This window comes from Pleurodeles waltl, chromosome 5 (assembly GCF_031143425.1).
Source record: "Pleurodeles waltl isolate 20211129_DDA chromosome 5, aPleWal1.hap1.20221129, whole genome shotgun sequence".
NCBI lineage: Eukaryota > Metazoa > Chordata > Amphibia > Caudata > Salamandridae > Pleurodeles > Pleurodeles waltl.
The window spans coordinates 248,332,313-248,354,144 of NC_090444.1; the positions used below are offsets into that span (position 1 = coordinate 248,332,313).

Sequence of the window (21,832 nt, forward strand, 5' to 3'; positions counted from 1 at the left end):
TCTAAGAAGCAACCCAATAAGGTGATCTGGATGGAGGCTTGCCAGAAAGATTTAGACGCTGTCAAGGAGGCCATGTGCACCGCACTGGTACTCAAGGCTCCTGACATCTCCCAGGAATTTATTGTACAGACAGATGCTTCAGAACAAAGCATAGAGGCATTACAAGCCAGTTAAATGAGGAGGGCCTGTACTAATCGGTGGCCTTCATCAGCAGGTTACTTGCCAGGGAACAGAGGTGGAGTTCCGTTGAAAGAGATGCCTTTGCTGTGGTCTGGGCACTGGAGAAGCGGAGACAAAGTAGGTTTTCGGCTCACACCTGGGATCGAACATTCCACAGGCCCCTTAGATGGCTAATGCAGATGACGGGTGAGAATCCTATATTGTTAAGGTGGTTCATCTCCCTACAGGGAGTGTACTTTACGGTGGAACACTGCCATGGGTCAGACCATGCCAATGCTGATGAGCTATCCAGGTTCTTCTGTCCTAGTGATAAGAACTCCCAGGAGGTTACTTTTCATTACTGCAATGCCTACCTCTCCTGTTGGATAACATTGGGCTACCTTGTTACATTAATTAAGTGATAACTTTGTGTGAGAACAGGAAGGAATGTCATGTTTGGTGTCTCAGGGATTGTAATTTAAAACATCTGTAATTTTAAAGCTGGATTTAAAATCACAATTCTGAAAATGCAACTTTTAGAAAGTCAGCATTTTCTTATTCTAACCATATGGTGCCTGCAGCCTATTCCTGGGGGACATGACTATGTATAGTTGGCCTTTGTGTATTCCTCCCAGACAGTATCACAATGGAGGGTCTAGGTGTTGATAGGATGGGCTATCCTGGGTTGATGGTAGGTGGAGCCGTCACATGCCACACTGGCACTTCAAAGGCACTGGCACAGCTCAAACACAGAGGAGTTCACACTAGCCCACAGATAGCCTGGGACCAGGGCGGGAGGTAGGAAAATATAGACACCCTCTGTATGACAACCCCAGAGGTTTCTTCCAGTTAAAAGTGGGCACTAGATATAAAAAGGGGACCCTCAGACCCTCTCTTCAGTACACCCCTGTACCTGTGGATACTTCATAAGAAGGACTGCTCAGCTTAACCTGCTGCGCTGGACTTGCAGCTTGACCTGCCAGAGGCCTGCCCTGCTGTCTTGAGAAAGAAGACTGGACCTGCACCCTTTATCCCAGGCTAAAGTGACTCCAAGGGCAGCTAACTGACTGACCTCCCAATCTGAGCTACAGGAGCACGAGCTTCAGAATCCTCCCTGCAACTGGCTAGCTGAACCTGCTGCACTGGACCTGCCTGGACCTGCAGCTAGTCCTGCCTGAACCCTGCTGGCCTCTGCTGGAGTGAGTTCCTGATCTTTAAGAGGTGCCTCCCAGGTCCTGAACCCTTAAAGTGGCATCTATTGAGTTCTTCCTTGAAGAAATGGGAAAATCCTGAAGCTATGGGCTCTTCGTGACTGAACAGGTCTGTTTGTGCCTATATCTTGCTGCCAGCACTGACAGTCAACGCGAAGCTCAAGTGAGCTCGACTCTTCATGCTACAAGGACCGCCAGGGACGAGTGGCACTGCATGATCTGTATTTCGTGCTGCAGTATGGACAGCCTGCTGTGACCGCCAAGGCAAATCTCCAGTAACTACCGTCTTGTACTCGATCGTGGTTGGCATGAACATGTAACATTCACCCAGTCCCACACAACCAGAATGCCACGAATGGCGTTGTACTTTTCGGTGCTATACTTACCTGAATCCTTTAAAATTGCATACCTCCTGTGCTACTGATTAAATTTTTGTCCGTTTGGTGTCCAATAATTTATCAAATTTTACTCTGTTGCTCTAAATTATAGTGGAATTTTTCTTGTCTTCTGTTTTCACTTTTAGTTTGTGTACTGCATAAATACTTTACACATTGCCTCTAAATTAAGTCTGACTGCTTTTGTGCCAAGCTACCAGCAGATTAAGCACAGGTTAATTTAGTGACTTGTGCCTCACCCTTACAAGGATTGTGGCTGTTCCTTGAGAGAGGCTCACATCCTCCCAACAACTCAATTTCTCACATATGCTTTTCACAACAATCGTCAGGACTAGTGCCTTTTTTGTCGTAACATTCCAAGAACAAATTGTTGTCTATAACTATGATCATTGGTGTGCCACCATAATCAGGCCAAAAATTGAAATAAATACAGTCTTTTTAGTGAAAGCACACAAATTTGACCCATCAAATCCTATACTTGGAGAACCAGCATGTGGTTGAAGCATACGCCCCCCACTCTGTAAACCTCTGAAAGTTTGCTTTTTGATCACATAAATTAAGGTGACAGATACACTGTCAAGCCAGACCAAAACATCCATGTAGGTTAGTGTAGCACTAGGTATTCATACTCCTCTCAAACACAAATCTGCCCTCTGAAGTCTAGAATTAATAATGGAAGGAACTGCAATACATTTCTTATGGCTGCCCTTCTTCTATCTGTGCTGGTGCCGTAGAGAGGCAAACATCATTTATTATCTTAGACAGCTTTACAGCATTGCAATGGCATGTATGTAATCCTGAAAATTCAAGCTTGGGTAACTGGATAAATAAACAAAATGTTAACGCCTGTGTAGAGTACAAGTGCTTTTTTCGTGGAAGCACACAACTTCTGCCCAAAAATAATGTTTACTCCTGGCTCCCAACAAATGGGTGCAACCAAAACCCTCTCTTTAGTGATGCTCACATAATTTCCTGGCGACAGTTGCGTTGCCAAGCCAAACCATAATGAGTTTCCTAGAGAGAGGCAGATGTTCATTCGCTTATATTTGCTGCACCATCTTCTAAGCTTGCTTTGGTTGCACATCACCCAGTTCCTTGCATAGAGGGCATACTAAAATGAACAACCTTTTAACCATACTCTCTGAAAGGCTTTCCAAGAATGTAATACAAATTTAATGCAAATTGGGATGTTTCATGGCATCATCAGGGTTGTGAAGCGCTATATAAACTGCTGTACAGTACAATGAAACACAAAACTTTGTAGTTATGGTGGAGTCTCTACATTAAAAAAGGCATTTTTGGTTTGCTAGGAACATTAACACTGTTTGACGACTCTACACAATTTATCCGACAGGACTGTCGCGTAGGCTTTCGTTATCTTAATGAGAGTACTGAATTTGGGAGGCAGAATCACTTGCAATGTGGGAGACTAAGTCTGAACCCACTACAGGTAACACCTGTCGGCCTAATCTGGGTTTTGCTTCGGCTAACTAGCAGTGCCTTAATTCACCCACGAGCAGGAATGATTGGGCATCTGGGCACATGACACAATTGACTCCTCAGTGAAATCGTGGTCACTCAGATCGCATCCGTTTCTCTCAGTTACATTAGTCTCACATATACAAGGACAATAAGAGGCAGAATAGAGTTCAGTAAGCTTTTATTGAAGTAACTGCATCTTGGATAATAAAGTGTGTACTGCAGTATTTAGGACAATGAAGCATGACAGGATTAAAATTGTGACAAGGAGGGTGAAGCATAAAAATAATGCTACAGTATTGTCACTAGAATCATTAAAAATAGCTCCTACCTAGGGTAAGTTAGAGCACAATATGTTAAGCTCTAATTCTGCCCTTCAGGTTCCCCTAGAAAGACATCATCCCTCATACCTGAGCAAGAGGCCTGTGGTGTACATAAACAGCTGCAGTGAAGCACTCATCAGCATACAGTTGTGGTAATCTGGCTGGAATCTCGGATCAAAGTAGTGTTTTTATAATAAAACAACTGATGTTCCAAGAAAGGATCCCCACGTAAGAGTGTGTATTTTCTGTGAACATTAGAGACAAAGCGTACCACTTTTGCTGGCAACCTATCTTACTGCAGCCTTGAGAAAAGCACAGAGTGAAAGAAATGTCTTGTTTAAGAACGCAGTGCTGGCCTAGGCAAAGAACAGCTAGATGTGGAAAATAAAACAAGACCGCAAATGTGGCTATTGTTAAGATAATAAAACAAAGCTGAATAAAATATGTCTAGGTTAAAGTGCACAGTGGCAGGCCTAGTTTGTTAAAATAATGTGTGCGAAGCTATAACTAAAATGGCTACACAGCAGGACCATTGTCTAAATTCTAGCGTATCAAGTTGTTTGCAGTTTATTCGTTTTAGCATCCACATGAATGTTTGCTCTCTCTACAGCGAAACCTGCTGAATGGGATTAGCCCAAATGTCATGAAAATACAGCTCAACTTCACGTGATTTGCTCTAAATTCGTTCAGCACTTTTTTTCAGAGGTTTTATTAAAAGCTGCCCGCTAGGCTTTGAAGAGCTAAATGAACTGTATATATTGACTGTTTGCGTTCAGTCGAGGTTCGAGGATACCTCAAGGACCCAAATTCGAAAAATAAACAAATGGATGAGTCAATGTTTATTTCCTACACGCAGTGCAGTATCCTCAGAACCTCATAGTGTCTGTGAAAAGAATTGTTGCCATGGCTACTACAGGATGTCAGGCATCAAAGCTTTCATACTTGCTAGCGCACCTGGTCCTTCGAGAGTAAACTTACAAGGGGACGCGTATAGGCCGATGAACCTTTTGGATCGCATGGAATATCCTAGCCGTGTAGTGACCAGTGTTAACAATATTCAATGTAACCCATCAATAACCACTGAGAAAATCATTAATTATTCGACAATTATATCAACATTTCATGAATAACCACAACTCAATATACGTTTTAACAATTTTTATTTCCCTATTAGTTACAATTCTAGTGCATAAGGTTAACCCAAACTTTATTCAATCAGCTCAGAATTAGTTTATTAGCAACCACCAATAACACAATCTAATCAGAACTTGAGGAAACGTGCTCTAATGCTTCAGCATAAGCCAACAAAGATGAATATATCGACATTAATAACAAAGTTCAGCAATCAGTTCGTCAATCATTTATCACCGTCCACGTCACCCAAGATTCCTACCTAACCCATATTAACATCAGCATTTTGGGACTTCATGCGAAAACAATTTAGAAAACATGAATTTAGAAAACATCTAGCTAGAAGATAACTATAAAAAAAGCGCAGTTGGTACCTAGAAAGGAAAGGCACAAAAGTTAATCAATCACATTGTCATAGCTACCTATCCACGGAATGGATCAGCAACAAAGTCAGTCTTCATCTTCAGGTCATCAATTTTAGGTGCATAAGCCCAGTAACAGAATCTCGAACCGCGTCTCAGGACGTCAGCGTTTAACCCCTCGCATCTCCAGTTGTAGCCCCTTGTCATTACTTTTTATTAGTTTTTCAGTCCATCCCCCTATTTCCTAATTGGTCAGTTAATCACCATGTGTGACTCTACCCAATACATTCAATTCTACAAATCTATAAATTCTAGTATTTCGCTGTTCTCAGTTCTTTGATTGGTTCACTGTTTGATGTCCTCATCCGACTCCTCAGGTATCGAAAATGTTGCATCTTCCTCTTCAATCAGTGTCTCTGTTGTTTGGGTCCTGCGAAAGTACATCTCGTCTACTCTACACATAATTATAGCAATTTAATTCTATCATCTCCTGTCAGTCGGTACATTGCAGAAAATTCTAGCTAAGCAGACTTTAACATTGAGTGGTTCAAGGCTAATTTATCATGGTCGCTTTCCTCCAGCATGCTCTAATATTTCAGCTTCTGCATGAGGCCTGGCAAAAACTAGGCCACAACTTTGGCTAAGCTAACTCTACAATATAATGCAAAACATAGGTTATACATCTCATTATGGCACATTACTACATTATTATTACACATTTTCATTATTTTACACATTTTTTATCATTTTAGTACAAATTCGTATAAGTGGCTACCATGCTACGTGGGCACATTTTCAAACGTGCACATGATTTCCTCTACGATCAATTTCTCTATGAACTTTTGTTAATCAAAACACATGAACATTCATTAATAATTCATTAATAATTTCCAATTAGCATAACTGCTTCAACATACTGATACTGTCTGAGGGGGTATGAGGTATAAGGGAGACCGCCTTCTGACCACATAAAGGTGGTTGGGTGTGGTTTCTGAGGGCTTTTTTTGTGAGTGATGAAAATCTCAGTGTGATTATGCATGACCAAACCTTAAACAGTGAGCTCTAAAGTCAGCGGGGCTTGTGGTGGCCCTGACCACAAGCAAGAACTTGCCAGGGCCCAGTGAACACCACACATGAACAAAGTTCATATGCAGCAAACTTGGGGCTGTGGTGTCAGGACATAGGCCATACTGGCCTACAGTTTCTTTTGCTTCAGTTGAAATGGGCTGGTGCAGGATCTGGCTGTAGACTAGCCCTTGCACCCAGAGCCCTCTGCCCCAAAGACACAGGATCTGCAATAGATGTGGTGGCACAGGGCTGGTCAGGCTGAGCTCCGATAGCCATGGCTGAAGGTTCTGCTTAGCATGTAAGGAGGCACGGGTGCTAGCACAACAGATGCTGCACTGACAGCCCGCTGTGCACTGAGGAAGTTCATGTTTAATGTGCAGAGAGAAGAACTTGTTAGAAATAGAGCCAATATCAACATTGTAGCTAGATGCAATATTCATAAAAAAATGATAAATTCACTGAAATTACTTTTAAGGTAAGTTTTGGTTAACATTACTGATAAGACGTTACATTAAACACACAAATCACCGGGAAAATAAGCAGTTCAAATGAAAGTATGATTATGATTTCATTGAAAGATGAGTGAAATTCAGTAGGTATAGGTAACTATCACCCGTCCTCCTTGACACTACTCGTGACCTCACACATGATGTCACAGACAGCAACACAAATCACCGTCTTTTGACATTACTCGTGGCATCACTTATTACATCACCACTGACATTGTTGATTTCCGTACAGTGGATATGCAGTCCTTTGTTTGCTTATGTCTTATTCGCTGCTGTTGTCATGTGCTGCTACTTATTGTTATGGAATATCAATATTCATTGAGTTAATAACTTTATAGGAAAGTCATAAAGTCAAGCACATTACTCACATAAACTTCAGACAAGTAGTCTAGGTCTCTGTTGCTTCAAAATATTTCGCTGATCATTCCTCTGTAGGTTTATCTGTAAATTTTTCCTCAACGAGGGCCACGGTTGTTAACCTTTAGTTACTTGTGCTTCCAGTTTCTTGAAATCCAAGTACATTTGCAGTTCCCGTTATCCAGCAGTATTGAGACCTCCAGGGAGCATTTCAACAAGGTTATCTGTTACTACTTTAATCTTTTAGTATTCTAATATATATAAAAACTTACTAAATTGTGTCGTGTATTCTTTTAGATTTGTTAGTTTCAGCAAAGGTTTTTCTTTCATAAATCTTTTTTATCCACCTCAGTTTTGCCTTAGTATATTGAGGGTGGACATTAATTTACAGTTGAGAATACCAAACGATTATCTATATGGATTCATTTAGTTTCATTTGCAATTTACCCTTTCCCTACACTCCAATCTTATCTAACAAAATGTTACTCTCATTTGCGAGTTTTTCTTTAGTACTCCATCTTTAGATTCTGATAGGACCACCTGTATGTAGTTGGGAAATCTCTCTTAATCAAGGCATTATCTGCATATGTTAATTAAGTCAGGGTTCACGAACTATTGTTAAAGTTTATAGATTGATTTTTGGAGGTTATGCTATAAAATCCAACTTGTTGGGGAGTTTCGCAGTTGATAGTGCAGCTTTGTGACCCATTGGGGCCAAATTGCATTTTTCAATTCCATGTCTCTATGGTCACTATCGTAGCTCACAAGAGTATCTAGTTTTGGCAAAAAATCATATTGTCAGTGCTTATAAAGTGTATGTACGTTTCGGGTGAAATGTAGTTTCACAACAAGACTAATATTGCTTACTACAGTTTCAGCTCTTCTCCAAGGCTTTCTTACGAACCTCTATCATCTTGAAGCAATTTTGGTCTTGTAGTACTGGCTATGAAAGCCAATTTCATATCATTGTACTTTTGGCACATTAAGCACCGAGCTCGATCTTACCTGAATCTATCCTCAAACCTTTTTAACTACTGTTTGTAGTGCTAAAGATGACAAATAACCTTCGCGTGATCCAGCTCAGAATTGCATCTCCAAGAGCAAAAACTAATGGTTGTCTTTTAGTGATAGTTGTTACTATCCTTTCAATCCCTCGGCCTCACCCTCCAGTGTGATACATTTGAAAAATGTTATATACGTATACATACACACACACACACACACACACACATTGTGTTAAGTATGCGTTTTTGGCTTTTTTTTTTTTTTTAAGGTCTGCCCTTTGAGACAGCCTTAGCTATATTAACAGCCTAGTGTTTTTCCAGAACATTCGTGCTTAACATATATACAGTGTTTTGGAATAGGCATTTAGTTTTTGTTTCCTCCCACCACAGTTTACAGTTTGTAGTAGCTTGCAGTTTTGAATGCCTGTTTAGATGGTGATTTATTCTGGACAACTTCACAAATGATGATAATAATATTAATACAAAAAATCGTGGCCAAACTCAAGTGTTATTGAAAAAATACCTTTAGTACACTGGCCCCATCAGCTTTTTTTCTTCTTAGGTATATTTTTTTTTTGCTTCCATATCGAATGTTTACTTTTTCAGTTTATTTTCATGACTTATGCTTGTAATAAAAAAAAAATGACCATTGTCCCAGCCCTCCAAGGCTGGACCTTTTGGCTTTGACAATGCTTGTTTTAAAATGTGCTTGTGTTAACTGATTTTCATCACATTTGGTTTGCAACACGTGCTGTTATGCTTATATGTAAAATGATTAAAGGTCAGTTTTGTAATGTATTAACTCACCTGCACACGTGACACAAATATTGAGTGTTTAAATGTGATCCTGTGTATTTGAAAATAAAATGGACCAATAATGCAAATTTAACGGTTGAGAACTATTTCATATTGCAGTGACATACTAAGCAAGTTCAATTATGTTTTCTTTTTCAACAATCACAGAGGAAATTGAAGAAGAATGCGAGAATCCAGTAGAAGAAGATTTAACAGAAAAACAGAAGCATCAGTTGAAACACAGGGAACTGTTTCTCTCTCGACAGTATGAATCTCTTCCTGCCACACACATAAGGTGAGCTATTACAGTTATCAAGTGACGATGCAAGTTTAAGCATGGCCCGTGACAATTTTGCATTTAGAGTATTTTGGTTGTGGCTTTCTAAGAAGTTGATAAAACAGTTGTCTCCACTTATTTGTAAAATAGTAATGTATATGTGTACAAAGAAGAACAAGTACATCTGAGGCAATCTTCCAGTCTGGCTGTTACAGAAGACAAGCGCTTCCTTAAGCTACTGTATTGCTCATGGCTCCAATCACAACTAGCAGGCATAGGTCTTTATGTTGATTGCTAGGAAGGGGCAAAAGTCGCTGTGACCACTACAACCCAGGATGTATAGGCATTCAAGTGTCAGCTGTGTAATGGCTTTTCAACCTTGTTGTGAATTCTCTATTATGCTCCTTGACGTGTGATTCTTTCGTACACTTTTGAGGCACAAATTAGTTGTGATCCAGATTCTCTCCTAGGAGTAGCTGTAGCACTCCCTAGCACTGTAGAACTGATTTCAGCACTTGATTTACATATTATGGGAGTGAACCCGGTTCATTCCTGGTGTGCCACATTCTCAACAATGACACTATGAACTGGTCAACAAGTGGCTCTCCAGAATACTTTCCTTGTTTGGTTTTTCGTCTGAATTACTAGAGAAGCTCTGCAGCACCATTGCTAGGTCTAACCACTACCTAACTGTGGAAGTTGCTATCATTTGCCCTCTTCCCATACTTTCCTCTCCGCTGACTTCTGTACCCTGGTGAGCATTAAGACTAGGCTATTAAGGAGGCCTACAGAATAGAGAACCTATGTGATCGTGAAGGATAAGGCAGAGGTGCAGCTGTCTGGATCTGGATGGAAGATAACTCAAGAAACGTATTCCGCTCTGGAGACATGAGTTTCTAATCAGCTGGGCACAATATCTACTCTATCTGTAGGTCATGAATGTGCTTGCACTCGGTGGTGAGCTTGTATTTCTCCTGTCATTATGGAACTTCCCCACCTTCCCACTCCTTCAGATCGACCACTGGCAATCACAACACCCAATAGCGAGCTTAAGCAAGGTGTGTTCCATCGGATGGGACCTGTCCCTGATTTTGGAACAGTTTAAACAACTTGTCTGATACATAGTGCCAGAGATGTAGCATAAATGTTTAGCAAGACTCTGTTCCTAAGCCAGTTGTCATACTTTCCTTTACTTTTAGGGGTAGTCCAAGATTCCATTGGTGTACTCGCAACCTGAAATGTTTAATTGGAGCGGCCATTTCGTAGAGAGTGGCCCCTAACATTTGGCATCCACTTGGGAGGTCGACTCCATTTACAGCTCTAGCAGTCGTCTTGTTAACAGCGCTGTGCTTAGAGAACTTTTGCAGCTGTTAATGCCATCTCCCTGAACGATGTCTGTTCTTCTCTGCCACTGACCATCAGGCCTTGGTAGTCTCAGCAACAGGAGCTTTGACTTTGGGACCACTGGATTTTTTCAAACCAGAGTCTCTGTCACCTGGGCCCAGACTCGCTGATCTTCCTTTTCAAGCACCCAGACTTGCTGATTAACTAGAACAAAGTGTAGACGTATATCATACTTGATACATAAAATTCGGCATGGTATCTTACGTCATTGGCTTGTATAGTATATATACTCAAGTGTTGTGTGATAGTCTTTATGAAGCTCATCACATTCCTTATGTGAGAGTTGCACAACAGTGCGATTGAGAATCCCCTATACTTGGATGATTGGTTAATACATCCCTTATCACTGAACTATACATAGTGATACATTTTAGAATTCTGAGTGATACTGAGAGACACAGAAGTCACATCTTGCCCTTTGCCTAGGTTTCTGATTTATTGTTGCAGGATTACAAACTGATCTGAGACAGAAGTTCTTTTTAAGGCTAGTGCTGTAAAGTTCCAGCTGTAACTCGAGCAGCTACTGATTGGAAAAAGGCTCTAGACAGAGTTTGTCTCGCTGTATGGGAAGACACAGTAGATGTGGTGGTATAGTGAGCAAAGGTGTGTTAATGTCTTCTTATATCGCCTGAAAGACTGCACTCACTATATGGTATTATTTTTCTTCTAAGTAACTTCAATCTAGGAGGGCACTTGATCATGGCTTTTTCTGAGTCCCTTTACACAATGTTTTTGGGCATTTGAACCCAGATTGCAGACTCTTTCATACCATGACTACACTCCTGTGGCAGATTGAAGAAAACGTGAATTATTGGTTGATCCCATACATCCTTCTACCTTTGCTGATTCACACTATACACTCCTTTGAAAAGTCAGGGTGGGCTATTCTGTGTTCTTGCTGGCCCAGTGTTTCCTCTTCCCAGTGGAGTCAGGCCACTCCTTGACGCAGAAAAATATGTCTTGACCCCTGCTGTTTTCCAAAATATTGGCATCATTAGTCCAAGCTGAGCTGTTGGTATAAGGGCGGACAACACAAGCTACAAAGCAGGGTTTAAGCTGGTTTGGCGCATTGTCTGTGGTGCCTCAGATTATCTGGGCAAACAGAAACTTGCTCTCCCAAAAAGTCATCCAGCTCCGGGGCAGTTGATAACCTACTTACTGTCAAGGTGAGCATATGTTTTCCCTCAAGATTTTGGTGTCAGCTAGGACAGCTTTAGTTGGAAATTTCAAAAAGTCAGTATGTGTGAGGTCTTTGAAGGATGGGACTTGCTCTTTCCAATTTTTACCAGATTTCAGGAAGAGGGAACTTAGATGTCCATCACTGCCCTTGGCTGAGTGAGCTGCTTATTGCCTGTCCACTACTGCCTTTTTACTGGTCAGGAACACCAAGTTCTCCAGTATTGGATCTTTCATAGATTCACATGCTTGAATCATCCCTGTCGTCGAGGTGGGAGCCTCACGGTAAGTTTAAATACATAAAGCAGTAAGTCAGTAAAAGTAAAACCAGTAGGCCTAGTAGGCCTCATAAGGTATTTTACAGTCTATCCACTTTGTTTTGTGAAAAGACCCAAACTTCAGTCTCAACCAATCAGGATTCAGCCCCTCCCAAACAGTCCCAACAGAGGCTGAATTCCCTCAGATTTTTCTACCGCACGTCGTGTGAAGGGAGTCTCCCTGAGCTCTGCTCAGTTTTTTCCTATTTTCTGACTGAAGATTAGTTCTTTCTCTCAGGAAAACTTGCTACAGCTCTACTATGTCTGAAAAGGCAAAAAAGGGTCTGTTCAGAGATTGTGACACCTGTGGGAAGAAGAGACTGCATGTTGATGACCCCCACAAGAAGTGTATTTATTGCCTTCATCCAGACCACAAGGTGAGAGACTGCAAAATCTGTCGCACCTTTAGTCAAAAAACCCTCAAAGACCGGGAGGGTAGACTTCTCTTATGGCTACAAAAACAGAAAGCCTTGGAGCATCCTTCCTCAGATGACAGCGAGGCATCATCACAGACTTCTCGCCCTCAGAAAAGAACAGGTGAGAGAAGCAGAGGGTCGGATGAACCACCAAAGAAGGTGCTCAAGAAGACAAGACAAGTCTCTACTGGGACGAAAAAGGATGTTTTTCATTCAGAGGCATTTAAACATGGGCCAAAAAAGGTTCATTCAGAACCTACTACGCCTTTACACCAGAAAAGTACCTAAAAAAAGCCATCTCTGTCACCACAAAAGGAGCCACAAAAACTCTTTTCGGTGAAAAAACATCCGTCGACGACCACCCCGTCGACGACTGTGTCGACGGTAACAGCGACTACGGTATCGTCGACGTTTACAACGCCAGCCTCACCCATGATTATGACGTCATCGCCGTTGTCATCGACGACTATAATTACGGCAAAACTTGCCATACCCACCACAACATCTTTTAGAGGATGAGGACGACGACACATACTCACAGAACGACGGAATGTTTGGGGCAGCTAGTAGCCCGTCACAACTCAATGTAAAATGCCAAGAGTTTGACGAAGAAGAGGATCAACAGTATCAGCCTAGTTATGCCTCAACATTTTATCCACAGACACAACAACCATCGCCCCTCGCTATGCCTAGCACATTAGTGACAGATCTTCAATTTATGTTGAAAGATTACTATAAAAGGTTTCCACCGTCAACTCAGTCCACGCCACCTAGACCTGAGAGCTACCAGACACCTCGGCAAGCTCATACTACTAGCCTTTCCGTAACGCCACAGCCTACTATACCGGTAATTAGCCAAACACAGGAAACTTGCCCCTCATCGGACGACGAAAGGGAAGAGGGCGAGCTAAGAGATTCGGCGACTAGTGAATGGGATGATTACCTCGTCCCCACACCATCTCCACCGCCAGCAGGTCCAGTAGATTCTCCTCCAGAGGACATAGGAGGTTTCCATAATCTGATAGAGCGAGCGGCGAAACGTTTTGGCCTTGCAATTGTTTCTCATGAAACCGAATGTTTTTTGTATGACTTTAAAGAGCCATCAAAAAGATCTGTAAGAGCCATACCCATTGTCGATTTCCTATGGCAGGAGGGTTTGAAGGCAATGAAAAACCCAGCAACAGTGCCTTCACAAATGCCAAGACTAGAGAAAAAATATAAGGCCCCAGAGGATTCTCCGGCCTGTCTAGTCTCACAGCCGAAACCTGACTCTGTGATATCACAGGCGGCTCAGCGACGTTCCAAAAACCCCTCCACACCTATTGCGTCTCCCCCAGATAAAGAAGGAAGGAGATTAGACAATATTGGCAAGAAATTCTCCTCTGTGGCCGCAGTCACCGTTAAGGCGGCTAATTCCCTCGCCATCTTGGGAAGGTACGATCGCCAGATGTGGGCAGACATGTCTGCTTTTTTAGATTTACTGCCAGAAGACGTCAAGGTGGAAGCAAAAAAGGTCTTGCAGGAGGGAGAAAGGGTCTCTGCAGAAATAATAGACAGCGCAATAGACATTTCTCTCACTGGCTTTAGACAATTAGCTGGTGCAGCAGTCCTGCGCAGACAAGGATGGCTAAAGGCCACTTCTTTCAGGCCAGAAGTCCAGACTCGTGTTCTTGACATGCCTTTCGATGGAGAGAGTCTGTTTGGCAAACACGTGGACGACATGTTGCAGGCTATCAAAGCGGATACCGATACGGCAAAATCCCTAGGTCCCCTTCAATATAAGAAACAACCTTTTCGTGGAGCAAGGGGTAGAGGTAATTACTCCTTTCGAGGTGGATACCAGCAATACAGGTCACAATATCCATCTTCCTCCACAGGATCACGACAGCAGTACCATCAGCAACAGCAGCATTATCGATTGCCTCCGGCCGCAGCTTACAAACACCCAGCTAGAGGAAGAGGAGCTGCCCGAGGAAGAGATACAGGCAGGAAACAATGACCCGCTGATCATCTCAACGCTTCCCCACCAACCAACATCGAGGGTCGGAGGTCGCATCACTTCCTATTTCCCCAACTGGAAGTCTATAACTTCGGACGGATGGGTACTCGATGTAGTGGCCAGAGGTCACACTCTGGAATTCACTCAAACACCACCAACTCTTCCTCCATCGGGCCCACCGCCTCCGAGGTTGAACCAACTCCTCAGGGAAGTAAGAATAATGCTGAGAAAAGGAGCAGTGGAACCAGTCCCTTTATTTCAAAAGAACAGAGGATTCTACTCCCGTTTTTTCCTTGTAAAGAAACCGTCAGGAGACTGGCGCCCCATTCTGGACTTGAGAGCCCTGAACAAGTTTCTGAAGAAGCAATCGTTCAGGATGGTAACTCTACAGGATGTCCTGCGTCTGTTAAATCCCAGAGATTGGATGGCATCCCTAGACCTCCAGGATGCCTATTTTCATATCCCCATATATCGCAACCATCGCAAATTCCTACGGTTCAGAGTGGGAAGTATGCACCTTCAATTCCGAGTTCTGCCATTCGGCCTCAAATCAGCCCCCAGAATCTTCACAAAAATGTTAGCCCCGGTAGCAGCACATCTCCGCCAGTCACAGATCCAGGTCTTTCCTTACCTGGACGACTGGCTTATAAAGGCACCCTCAAGATCGCAAGTGACAAATCATATTTCCCATTGCCTTCAATTGCTACACAACCTAGGGTTCGTAGTCAATTATCAGAAATCTCAACTCTATCCCAAACAGGAATTGAATTTCTTGGGGGCAATCCTGGACACAGTCCGCAACAAAGCCTACCCATCTCACGAGCGGAAACAGAAGTTAACCTCCTTGGCAGAAAGGCTCTCCACAAGAAGGTTCGTTTCAGTCCGCATCTACAAATCATTGCTCGGAATGATATCTTCATGCATTCCACTAGTCCCAGATTGCAGGCTCCATATGCGACCCCTGCAAGAACAATTAGACATACAATGGACCCAGGTCAACGGTTCCTTCGAAGACAAGATTCGCATAACTCCTCCAATGAAGAACATCATGAGGTGGTGGGCGAATCTAACCAATTTGTCAAACGGACTGTCTTTTCTTCTCCAAACACCAAGTTACATAGTAACAACGGATGCCTCTCTCGCAGGATGGGGGGCACATTGCCAGGACCTGCAGATCAGCGGAATCTGGAATCAGAAAGAACGTCAGCTCCACATCAATTATCTGGAACTCAAGGCAATACACTTAGCTCTGAAAGCTTTCTTACCAAGGATACAGAGTTCAAGCGTCTTAATCAGGACAGACAATACAACCAGCATGTTTTATCTAAACAAGCAAGGAGGCACAAGATCCCTACAACTTTCGCAGCTAGCCCAACAAATTTGGACATGGGCCATAAAGCACAATATTTTACTCAAGGCGGAGCATGTGCCAGGACAAACCAATATTCTAGCAGATACCCTGAGCAGGACAGTGATTCCTTATCACGAGTGGGAACTAGACCACAAAACTCTCGACAGCCTTTTTCTATTATGGGGCAAACCGAACTTAGATCTATTTGCCACTCTCGAGAACAAGAAATGCCAGTTCTACGCAAGTTGGCTTCCCCAAAAAGATTCCTGGGGGAATGCGTTTTCGATGAGATGGTCCGGAGTTTATGCCTACGCTTTTCCTCCGATCCCGCTCATTCCGAGAGTCATCAACAAACTGAAGGCAGAGGGGTGTCGCCTTCTGCTCATAGCTCCCAAATGGCCAAGACAAGTCTGGTATACGGAGCTCCTCATGCTCTCCGAACGACCACATCTACGACTCAGACAGAGCCCGACTCTTTTAACGATGCACCAGGGACAAGTCAGACACCCAGATCCGTCATCTCTTCATTTGTCAGCTTGGCTCCTGAACACAATGAGTACTTGAATCTCAACATTTCCCCGGAGTGTAGAGACATCCTGGCGAAAGCTAGAGCGGACACTACTAACAAAACCTATAAACTTAAATGGAAACGTTTTTGTATATGGTGTGCAACACAAGATATACATCCTTTGTCCTCTACTCCGGAACAGATACTTCCATATCTCCTGCTCCTCGCAAAATCAGGGCTTGCATATTCTTCTGTTCGGGTACATCTGGCAGCAATCTCCAGATATCGCAGATCTCCAGACACAGTTTCTTTTGTGTTCCACAAGAATCATCAAGCAATTTATGAAGGGCCTTTTTCGGGTTTTCCCGCCAGTTAGAAGACCTCCACCATTATGGTCATTGAATGTGGTATTGATGCAGCTTATGAAAGCTCCTTTTGAACCGATCCACAAGGCTGATCAAAAATTTATTTCATGGAAAACAGCGTTACTGCTAGCTCTTACTTCAGCAAAGAGAGTCAGCGACATTCAGGCTTTCACTATCAAACAGCCTTTTCTCCAATTCACAAACTCAGGTGTCATCTTGCGGACAAATCCAAAATACATCCCTAAAGTTCCTTCAGCGTTTCACCTAAATGAACCAGTTATCTTAAAAACCTTTTTTCCAAATCCGCAAACAGTAGCGGAAAAAACATTACATTCCCTTGATATTAAAAGATGTTTAAAGTTTTATCTACAGAAAACTCAAACTATCCGCCAGTTGGATCAATTGTTTGTAGCTTTCGGAGGAACAAGAAAGGGACACGCGGTGTCCAAACAGACTATAGCAAGATGGATTGGCCTGGCAATTCAATTCTGCCATTCAAAAGCAGGAAAACCGCTCCACACCAAGGTGAGAGCCCACTCTACAAGGTTGGTAGCCACTTCTGCTGCATTATTTGCAGGAGTACCACTACATAGCATCTGTAGAGCAGCAACATGGTCCAGCCAACACACATTTACGAGGCATTACTGTCTCGAGGAAACAAACAACATCGATACAGCAGTGGGGCAGGCAGTGCTGAGGCATTTATTTCGATAAGGTGAGCCTCTAACACATCCCACCACCACACTCAAGGTATGTTCATTATTGGTTCTTAGTCTACTTAATAGCTACAGTGTGTTTTACTTTACATTTCTGCTTCAGGTTGTTCACCTCATTATAATATTTTTGCTTGTCGTACTACTTTTTTAAAGCTGAACTAATGTGATTCACATCATTTATAAAATTACGATAGAATTACAGTCAATGTAATTCACTAATTAAGCAAACATTACTGCTCGTTATTCTGATTCAAGCATGTGAATCTATGAAAGATCCAATACTGGAGAAGAAAATTAGTTACTTACCTGTAACTGCAGTTCTCCAGTATTGGTATCTTTCATAGATTCACATGCGACCCACCCTCCTCCCCTCAGAGGCTCCCCTATTATACAGATATTAATCTTCACACTCCTTCTAGAAAATCTGAGGGAATTCAGCCTCTGTTGGGACTGTTTGGGAGGGGCTGAATCCTGATTGGTTGAGACTGAAGTTTGGGTCTGTTCACAAAACAAAGTGGATAGACTGTAAAATACCTTATGAGGCCTACTAGGCCTACTGGTTTAACTTTTATTGACTTACTGCTTTATGTATTTAAACTTACCGTGAGGCTCCCACCTCGACGACGGGGATGATTCAAGCATGTGAATCTATGAAAGATACCAATACTGGAGAACTGCAGTTACAGGTAAGTAACTAATTTTCATCCTTCTGCTCCTGCGCAGGATCAATAGAGAACGCGTCGTCACATTCCTCAGCGCGAGGTAGAACCCCCCGATCGAGACTCAGCCTGCACATTAAGCCGAAAGGCACCCCGGAAACTGGGTTTGGGGGGTGGGTTGGGATGACCTCCTCCCCAACCCACCACAACTGAAGGGGGGTGGGGTGTCGGGCAGTGATCCCAGGGAATGTCAGCCTCCGCTTTGTCAGCTGTGTTTCTGCGTCCCAAAGTATGCCACAAATGTCCTTAGGGTGGGAGTGGACAGGCATCTGTTCCAAGTATGCGTCCAACTGCTCTGGACAATAAGTGGCATCCTGAAGCCACTGGGGCCTCTGGGGCACCCACCCCAGTGGGATAGCCACCCTGCACTTGGACAGCAACAGCAAGATCGTAGTGAGCTTGCACACCCTGGAGGGAACCTCTTTGACATAGCTATACAGCACGAAGCGTGGGATTGCTCGGGTGCAGAACCTGTGATCTGTGCCTCATCATCAAAGATGTCAGACCAGAAACGCAGAATACCAGGGCAGTCCTGTGCCAAATGTAGAAAATCCGCAGCGGGAGCAACGCAACATGTGCAGCACAACTCGCGCAGCTCGCATCATTCACCATCCCCATCTAATGCAACCGCACAGGTGTGCGATGTACTCCATGCGGATATTTAAAGTGGATTAAATGCAGTCTATTCTTCAAGGACGAGGCCCCTGGATTGAGAGCAGTATTACTTCCATTGCTCTTAACTGATGGGGATACCCAGGTCAGGGGACCTCACGTGTTAAGCTGAAGCCGTACGGAGCAGAGCGGTCATCTGAATTCCAGCATAAAGGTATGTGAGGTATGTGACAAGCCTGCGTTGGGGATGTGATCCTATAGTGGTAATGCTGAGCCGCGAGGGGTTCCCTTGTGATCACGAATAGGATGGGTGATAGGGGTATCCCTGGCATGTGACCCGGGAGACCATGAAGGGAGGGGTTATTACTCCACTGACCCATAATCGGGCGATAGGCCAGGCATAAAGTAGTGGAATCAGCACAGAAACTTGCCCCCAATGCCAAGGCGCACCAGTAAATAGAAAGGATAGGGCCATTTGAGCAAATCAAATGCCTCAGTGGCATCTAAGAACACCACAGCAGCACCAAGTATAGGGTCTATTGAATCGAGAAGGGCAAAGACAGTGCACATGTTATGTGCTGTAGAGTGGCCGGATACAAAGACGTATTGGTCAGGCCGGACGATGTTCGGTAAAAGGGGGAGAAGATGTGCTGCAATCAATTTGGCCAATATTTTGTTATCTGCATTAATCACAGAAATTAGTTTATCGGAGTCTCAGTGCTGAGGAACTTTGTCAGGCTTCAAAATGGTGATATTACGGATCTCCCAAGGGAAGGGTGGAGCCACTGCTCAGTAAGGACTCCTCATACATATTTAAGAGGTGAGGAGCAATGAGGGCATATTCCTTTAGAAGGTGGTAGTGAGACCGTTGACACCAGGGGCTTTATCTCCAGGCAGGCTCTTGATGACCTGGATGATTTCTTCCACTGTGAAAAGTTCATTGAACCAGCAATGACCTTCTTTTAGCCAGAGCAGCTGCACTGAATCCAGGTAAGAGGCAGGGTCAGGGAAAGGCCGAGGCTGTTGCGTAACGTAACTGGAGGGAGCCCCCCCTGCACAGCACGTGAAGGGGCCTCCCTCTGGACTCATGCTGGAGCTCAGAGGCCAAAGTACTGTGCTGAAGGGACCCCCTGGAGCCTGCAGAGGCTGGGGGCCTTTGCTACACCACTGGGCAGAAGCAGTGAGTAGGTGTACAGCGTAGAGTAGAAGGAGGTCATATAGGTATAGGGTTGGCGCATACGTGCACAATCTGCTGATCATTGAGGAGCTCTGCAATATAGCTGCTTGCCCAAAGCTTGCACAGCAGGCCAACAAAGGTCTTGCCTGCTCTATTTCCCTTCCCATATCGCCTAGCACAAGCCTTCCTCCCTTCCAGAAGATCTGCTTCATCATACTCTGAAAGTTTACTTCAAACGGATACCAGGGTGATCTCACTACCAAGTATCAAAGTATTGGAGTTTCAGATCTCTGCTTCAGGCTGTGAAAGGTTCCCGCGCAGCTCCCTTATCAACCCAGCCTGCTTAGCATTGTAATCCCCCAGGAGCACCACCCTAAAATCTTCCCACAGGGTGGACGGAGAGGAAATGGACTGCACATTGTGCTCAGAGTAGTCAGTGATGGCCGCCCCCACTCAAATCTGAAACACCTGGTCAGAGAGGGCTTTAGAGGGAAGCCTCCAGGAGAATGTGCGTGAAATGTATTCGGGCATAGGAGGGTAAATCAGGACAGGGAACATGATCAGACATTGTCTGTGGGAGGTGCATAGCATTGGTGGTCCAAGTGACCACATCCCAAGTGGCCAGCCAATAGTCTATTCTTGACCAGGTGTTGTGCATGGATGCTATGCATGTACCTTCTGCGCTGTGTGTGTGATACGATTGCTAATATCTGTGAGCTTATTGTCATTATAGTAAGCAGCAGTGCAGCATCACCCGGGTGAGGTAGAAGAGAACCCCTTGACCTGTCCGCACGCTCGTCTAACACTACATTGAAATCCCCCACTCCTAGAACCGCCCCAGGCCCCACCGTCCCAGCCAATCACCAGACCTCAGCAATGAAACTGGGGGCATCTATATTAGGGCCATAAATTGAAATCAGTATTGGGAGGTGTCCCTGCAGTGTGCCTGCCCGCATAACATACCGGCCCTGATTGTCACACAGCATGTGGTGCATATGCCATGGGAGGCCCTTACAGACCAGAAATGCAATGCCGCACGCATAGTTAGAATAATGAGCCACATGTCGCTCGGAGATCGACCCCACATGTGACGGGTCTATGTTGACTCTGTTGTGTGCAGTTCCAGTAGTAAGCAAATGTCAATACTATGACCTTGTAGATACACCAGTCTATTATGCATGCGCCTGTCGTGATGCCACCTCACGTTCCAGGTTACACATTTAACAGACCGCATCCAAAGTTAACAGGGGAATGAGTCCTACTAATAGTTGGGTGGTCCCAACGGGCATAGCATGAAATAGACATTGAGCTGAGTGACATCAAAGCAGGGCAATAACTTAAAACAATACATCAAAAACAGTGCCCCTTGACACAGCACCCCATCACCCCACACTTTGACCCCCTCCAGTCAGCCCAAATATCACCTCTCCACACTCTACAAAAAGAACTCCAAACATTCAGCAAAATCATAAAGGGAATCATCCATGGATGCATCCTGAGGTCCCAATACACTCCCAGCTCAAAGGTAGCAGGGTGACCAGGAAGTGAATAATGTGGGGACAAAAAGTCCATGAGCAATGCCTCAACAGCACCCTGGAGGGTCAGTTCAGTGATAATAGACAGGCCACCTGCATAGCCCCCATCCTCCCGCCGGAGCGCTGAGCAAGCCGCACAGTCACAGCTCAGTACAGAGCTGCCAGTTAGACATTGTCACTGAGGCAGTCATGGCCCGAGTCTCTGGGAAAGGGAGGAGGCCCAAAATCAGTGGAAGCAATTCTTCTAGCAAATTTGGTAGCAGTTTTGGGATTGGTGAAATGGTAGGTTTTCCCCAGGTGTAAGGTGCAAAGCCTGGCTAGGTAGATCAAAGAGTACTTGGTGGCAGTTTTCTGCAGCGTGCATTTCACCAGGAGGAATTCAAGTCTGGCAGCGTGCACGGCTAGTGCAAGGTCTAGAAAGAAGGAAAACCCATTCCCCTGATACTGGAAGGGACTGTGATTCCTGG

At 44.1% G+C, this 21,832-nt stretch overlaps 1 protein-coding gene across 2 annotated transcripts in view; it reads left to right on the forward strand.

Moving 5' to 3' along the window:
- MTA3 (metastasis associated 1 family member 3) overlaps nucleotides 1–21,832 on the forward strand; it is a 964,160-nt gene that overhangs the window by 116,722 nt on the left and 825,606 nt on the right. For both annotated transcript variants that reach the window (XM_069233985.1, XM_069233984.1), the window contains exon 4: nucleotides 8,962–9,088. In XM_069233985.1, the coding sequence (XP_069090086.1) occupies nucleotides 8,962–9,088 (127 nt within the window). The remainder of the gene's footprint in view (nucleotides 1–8,961; nucleotides 9,089–21,832) is intronic.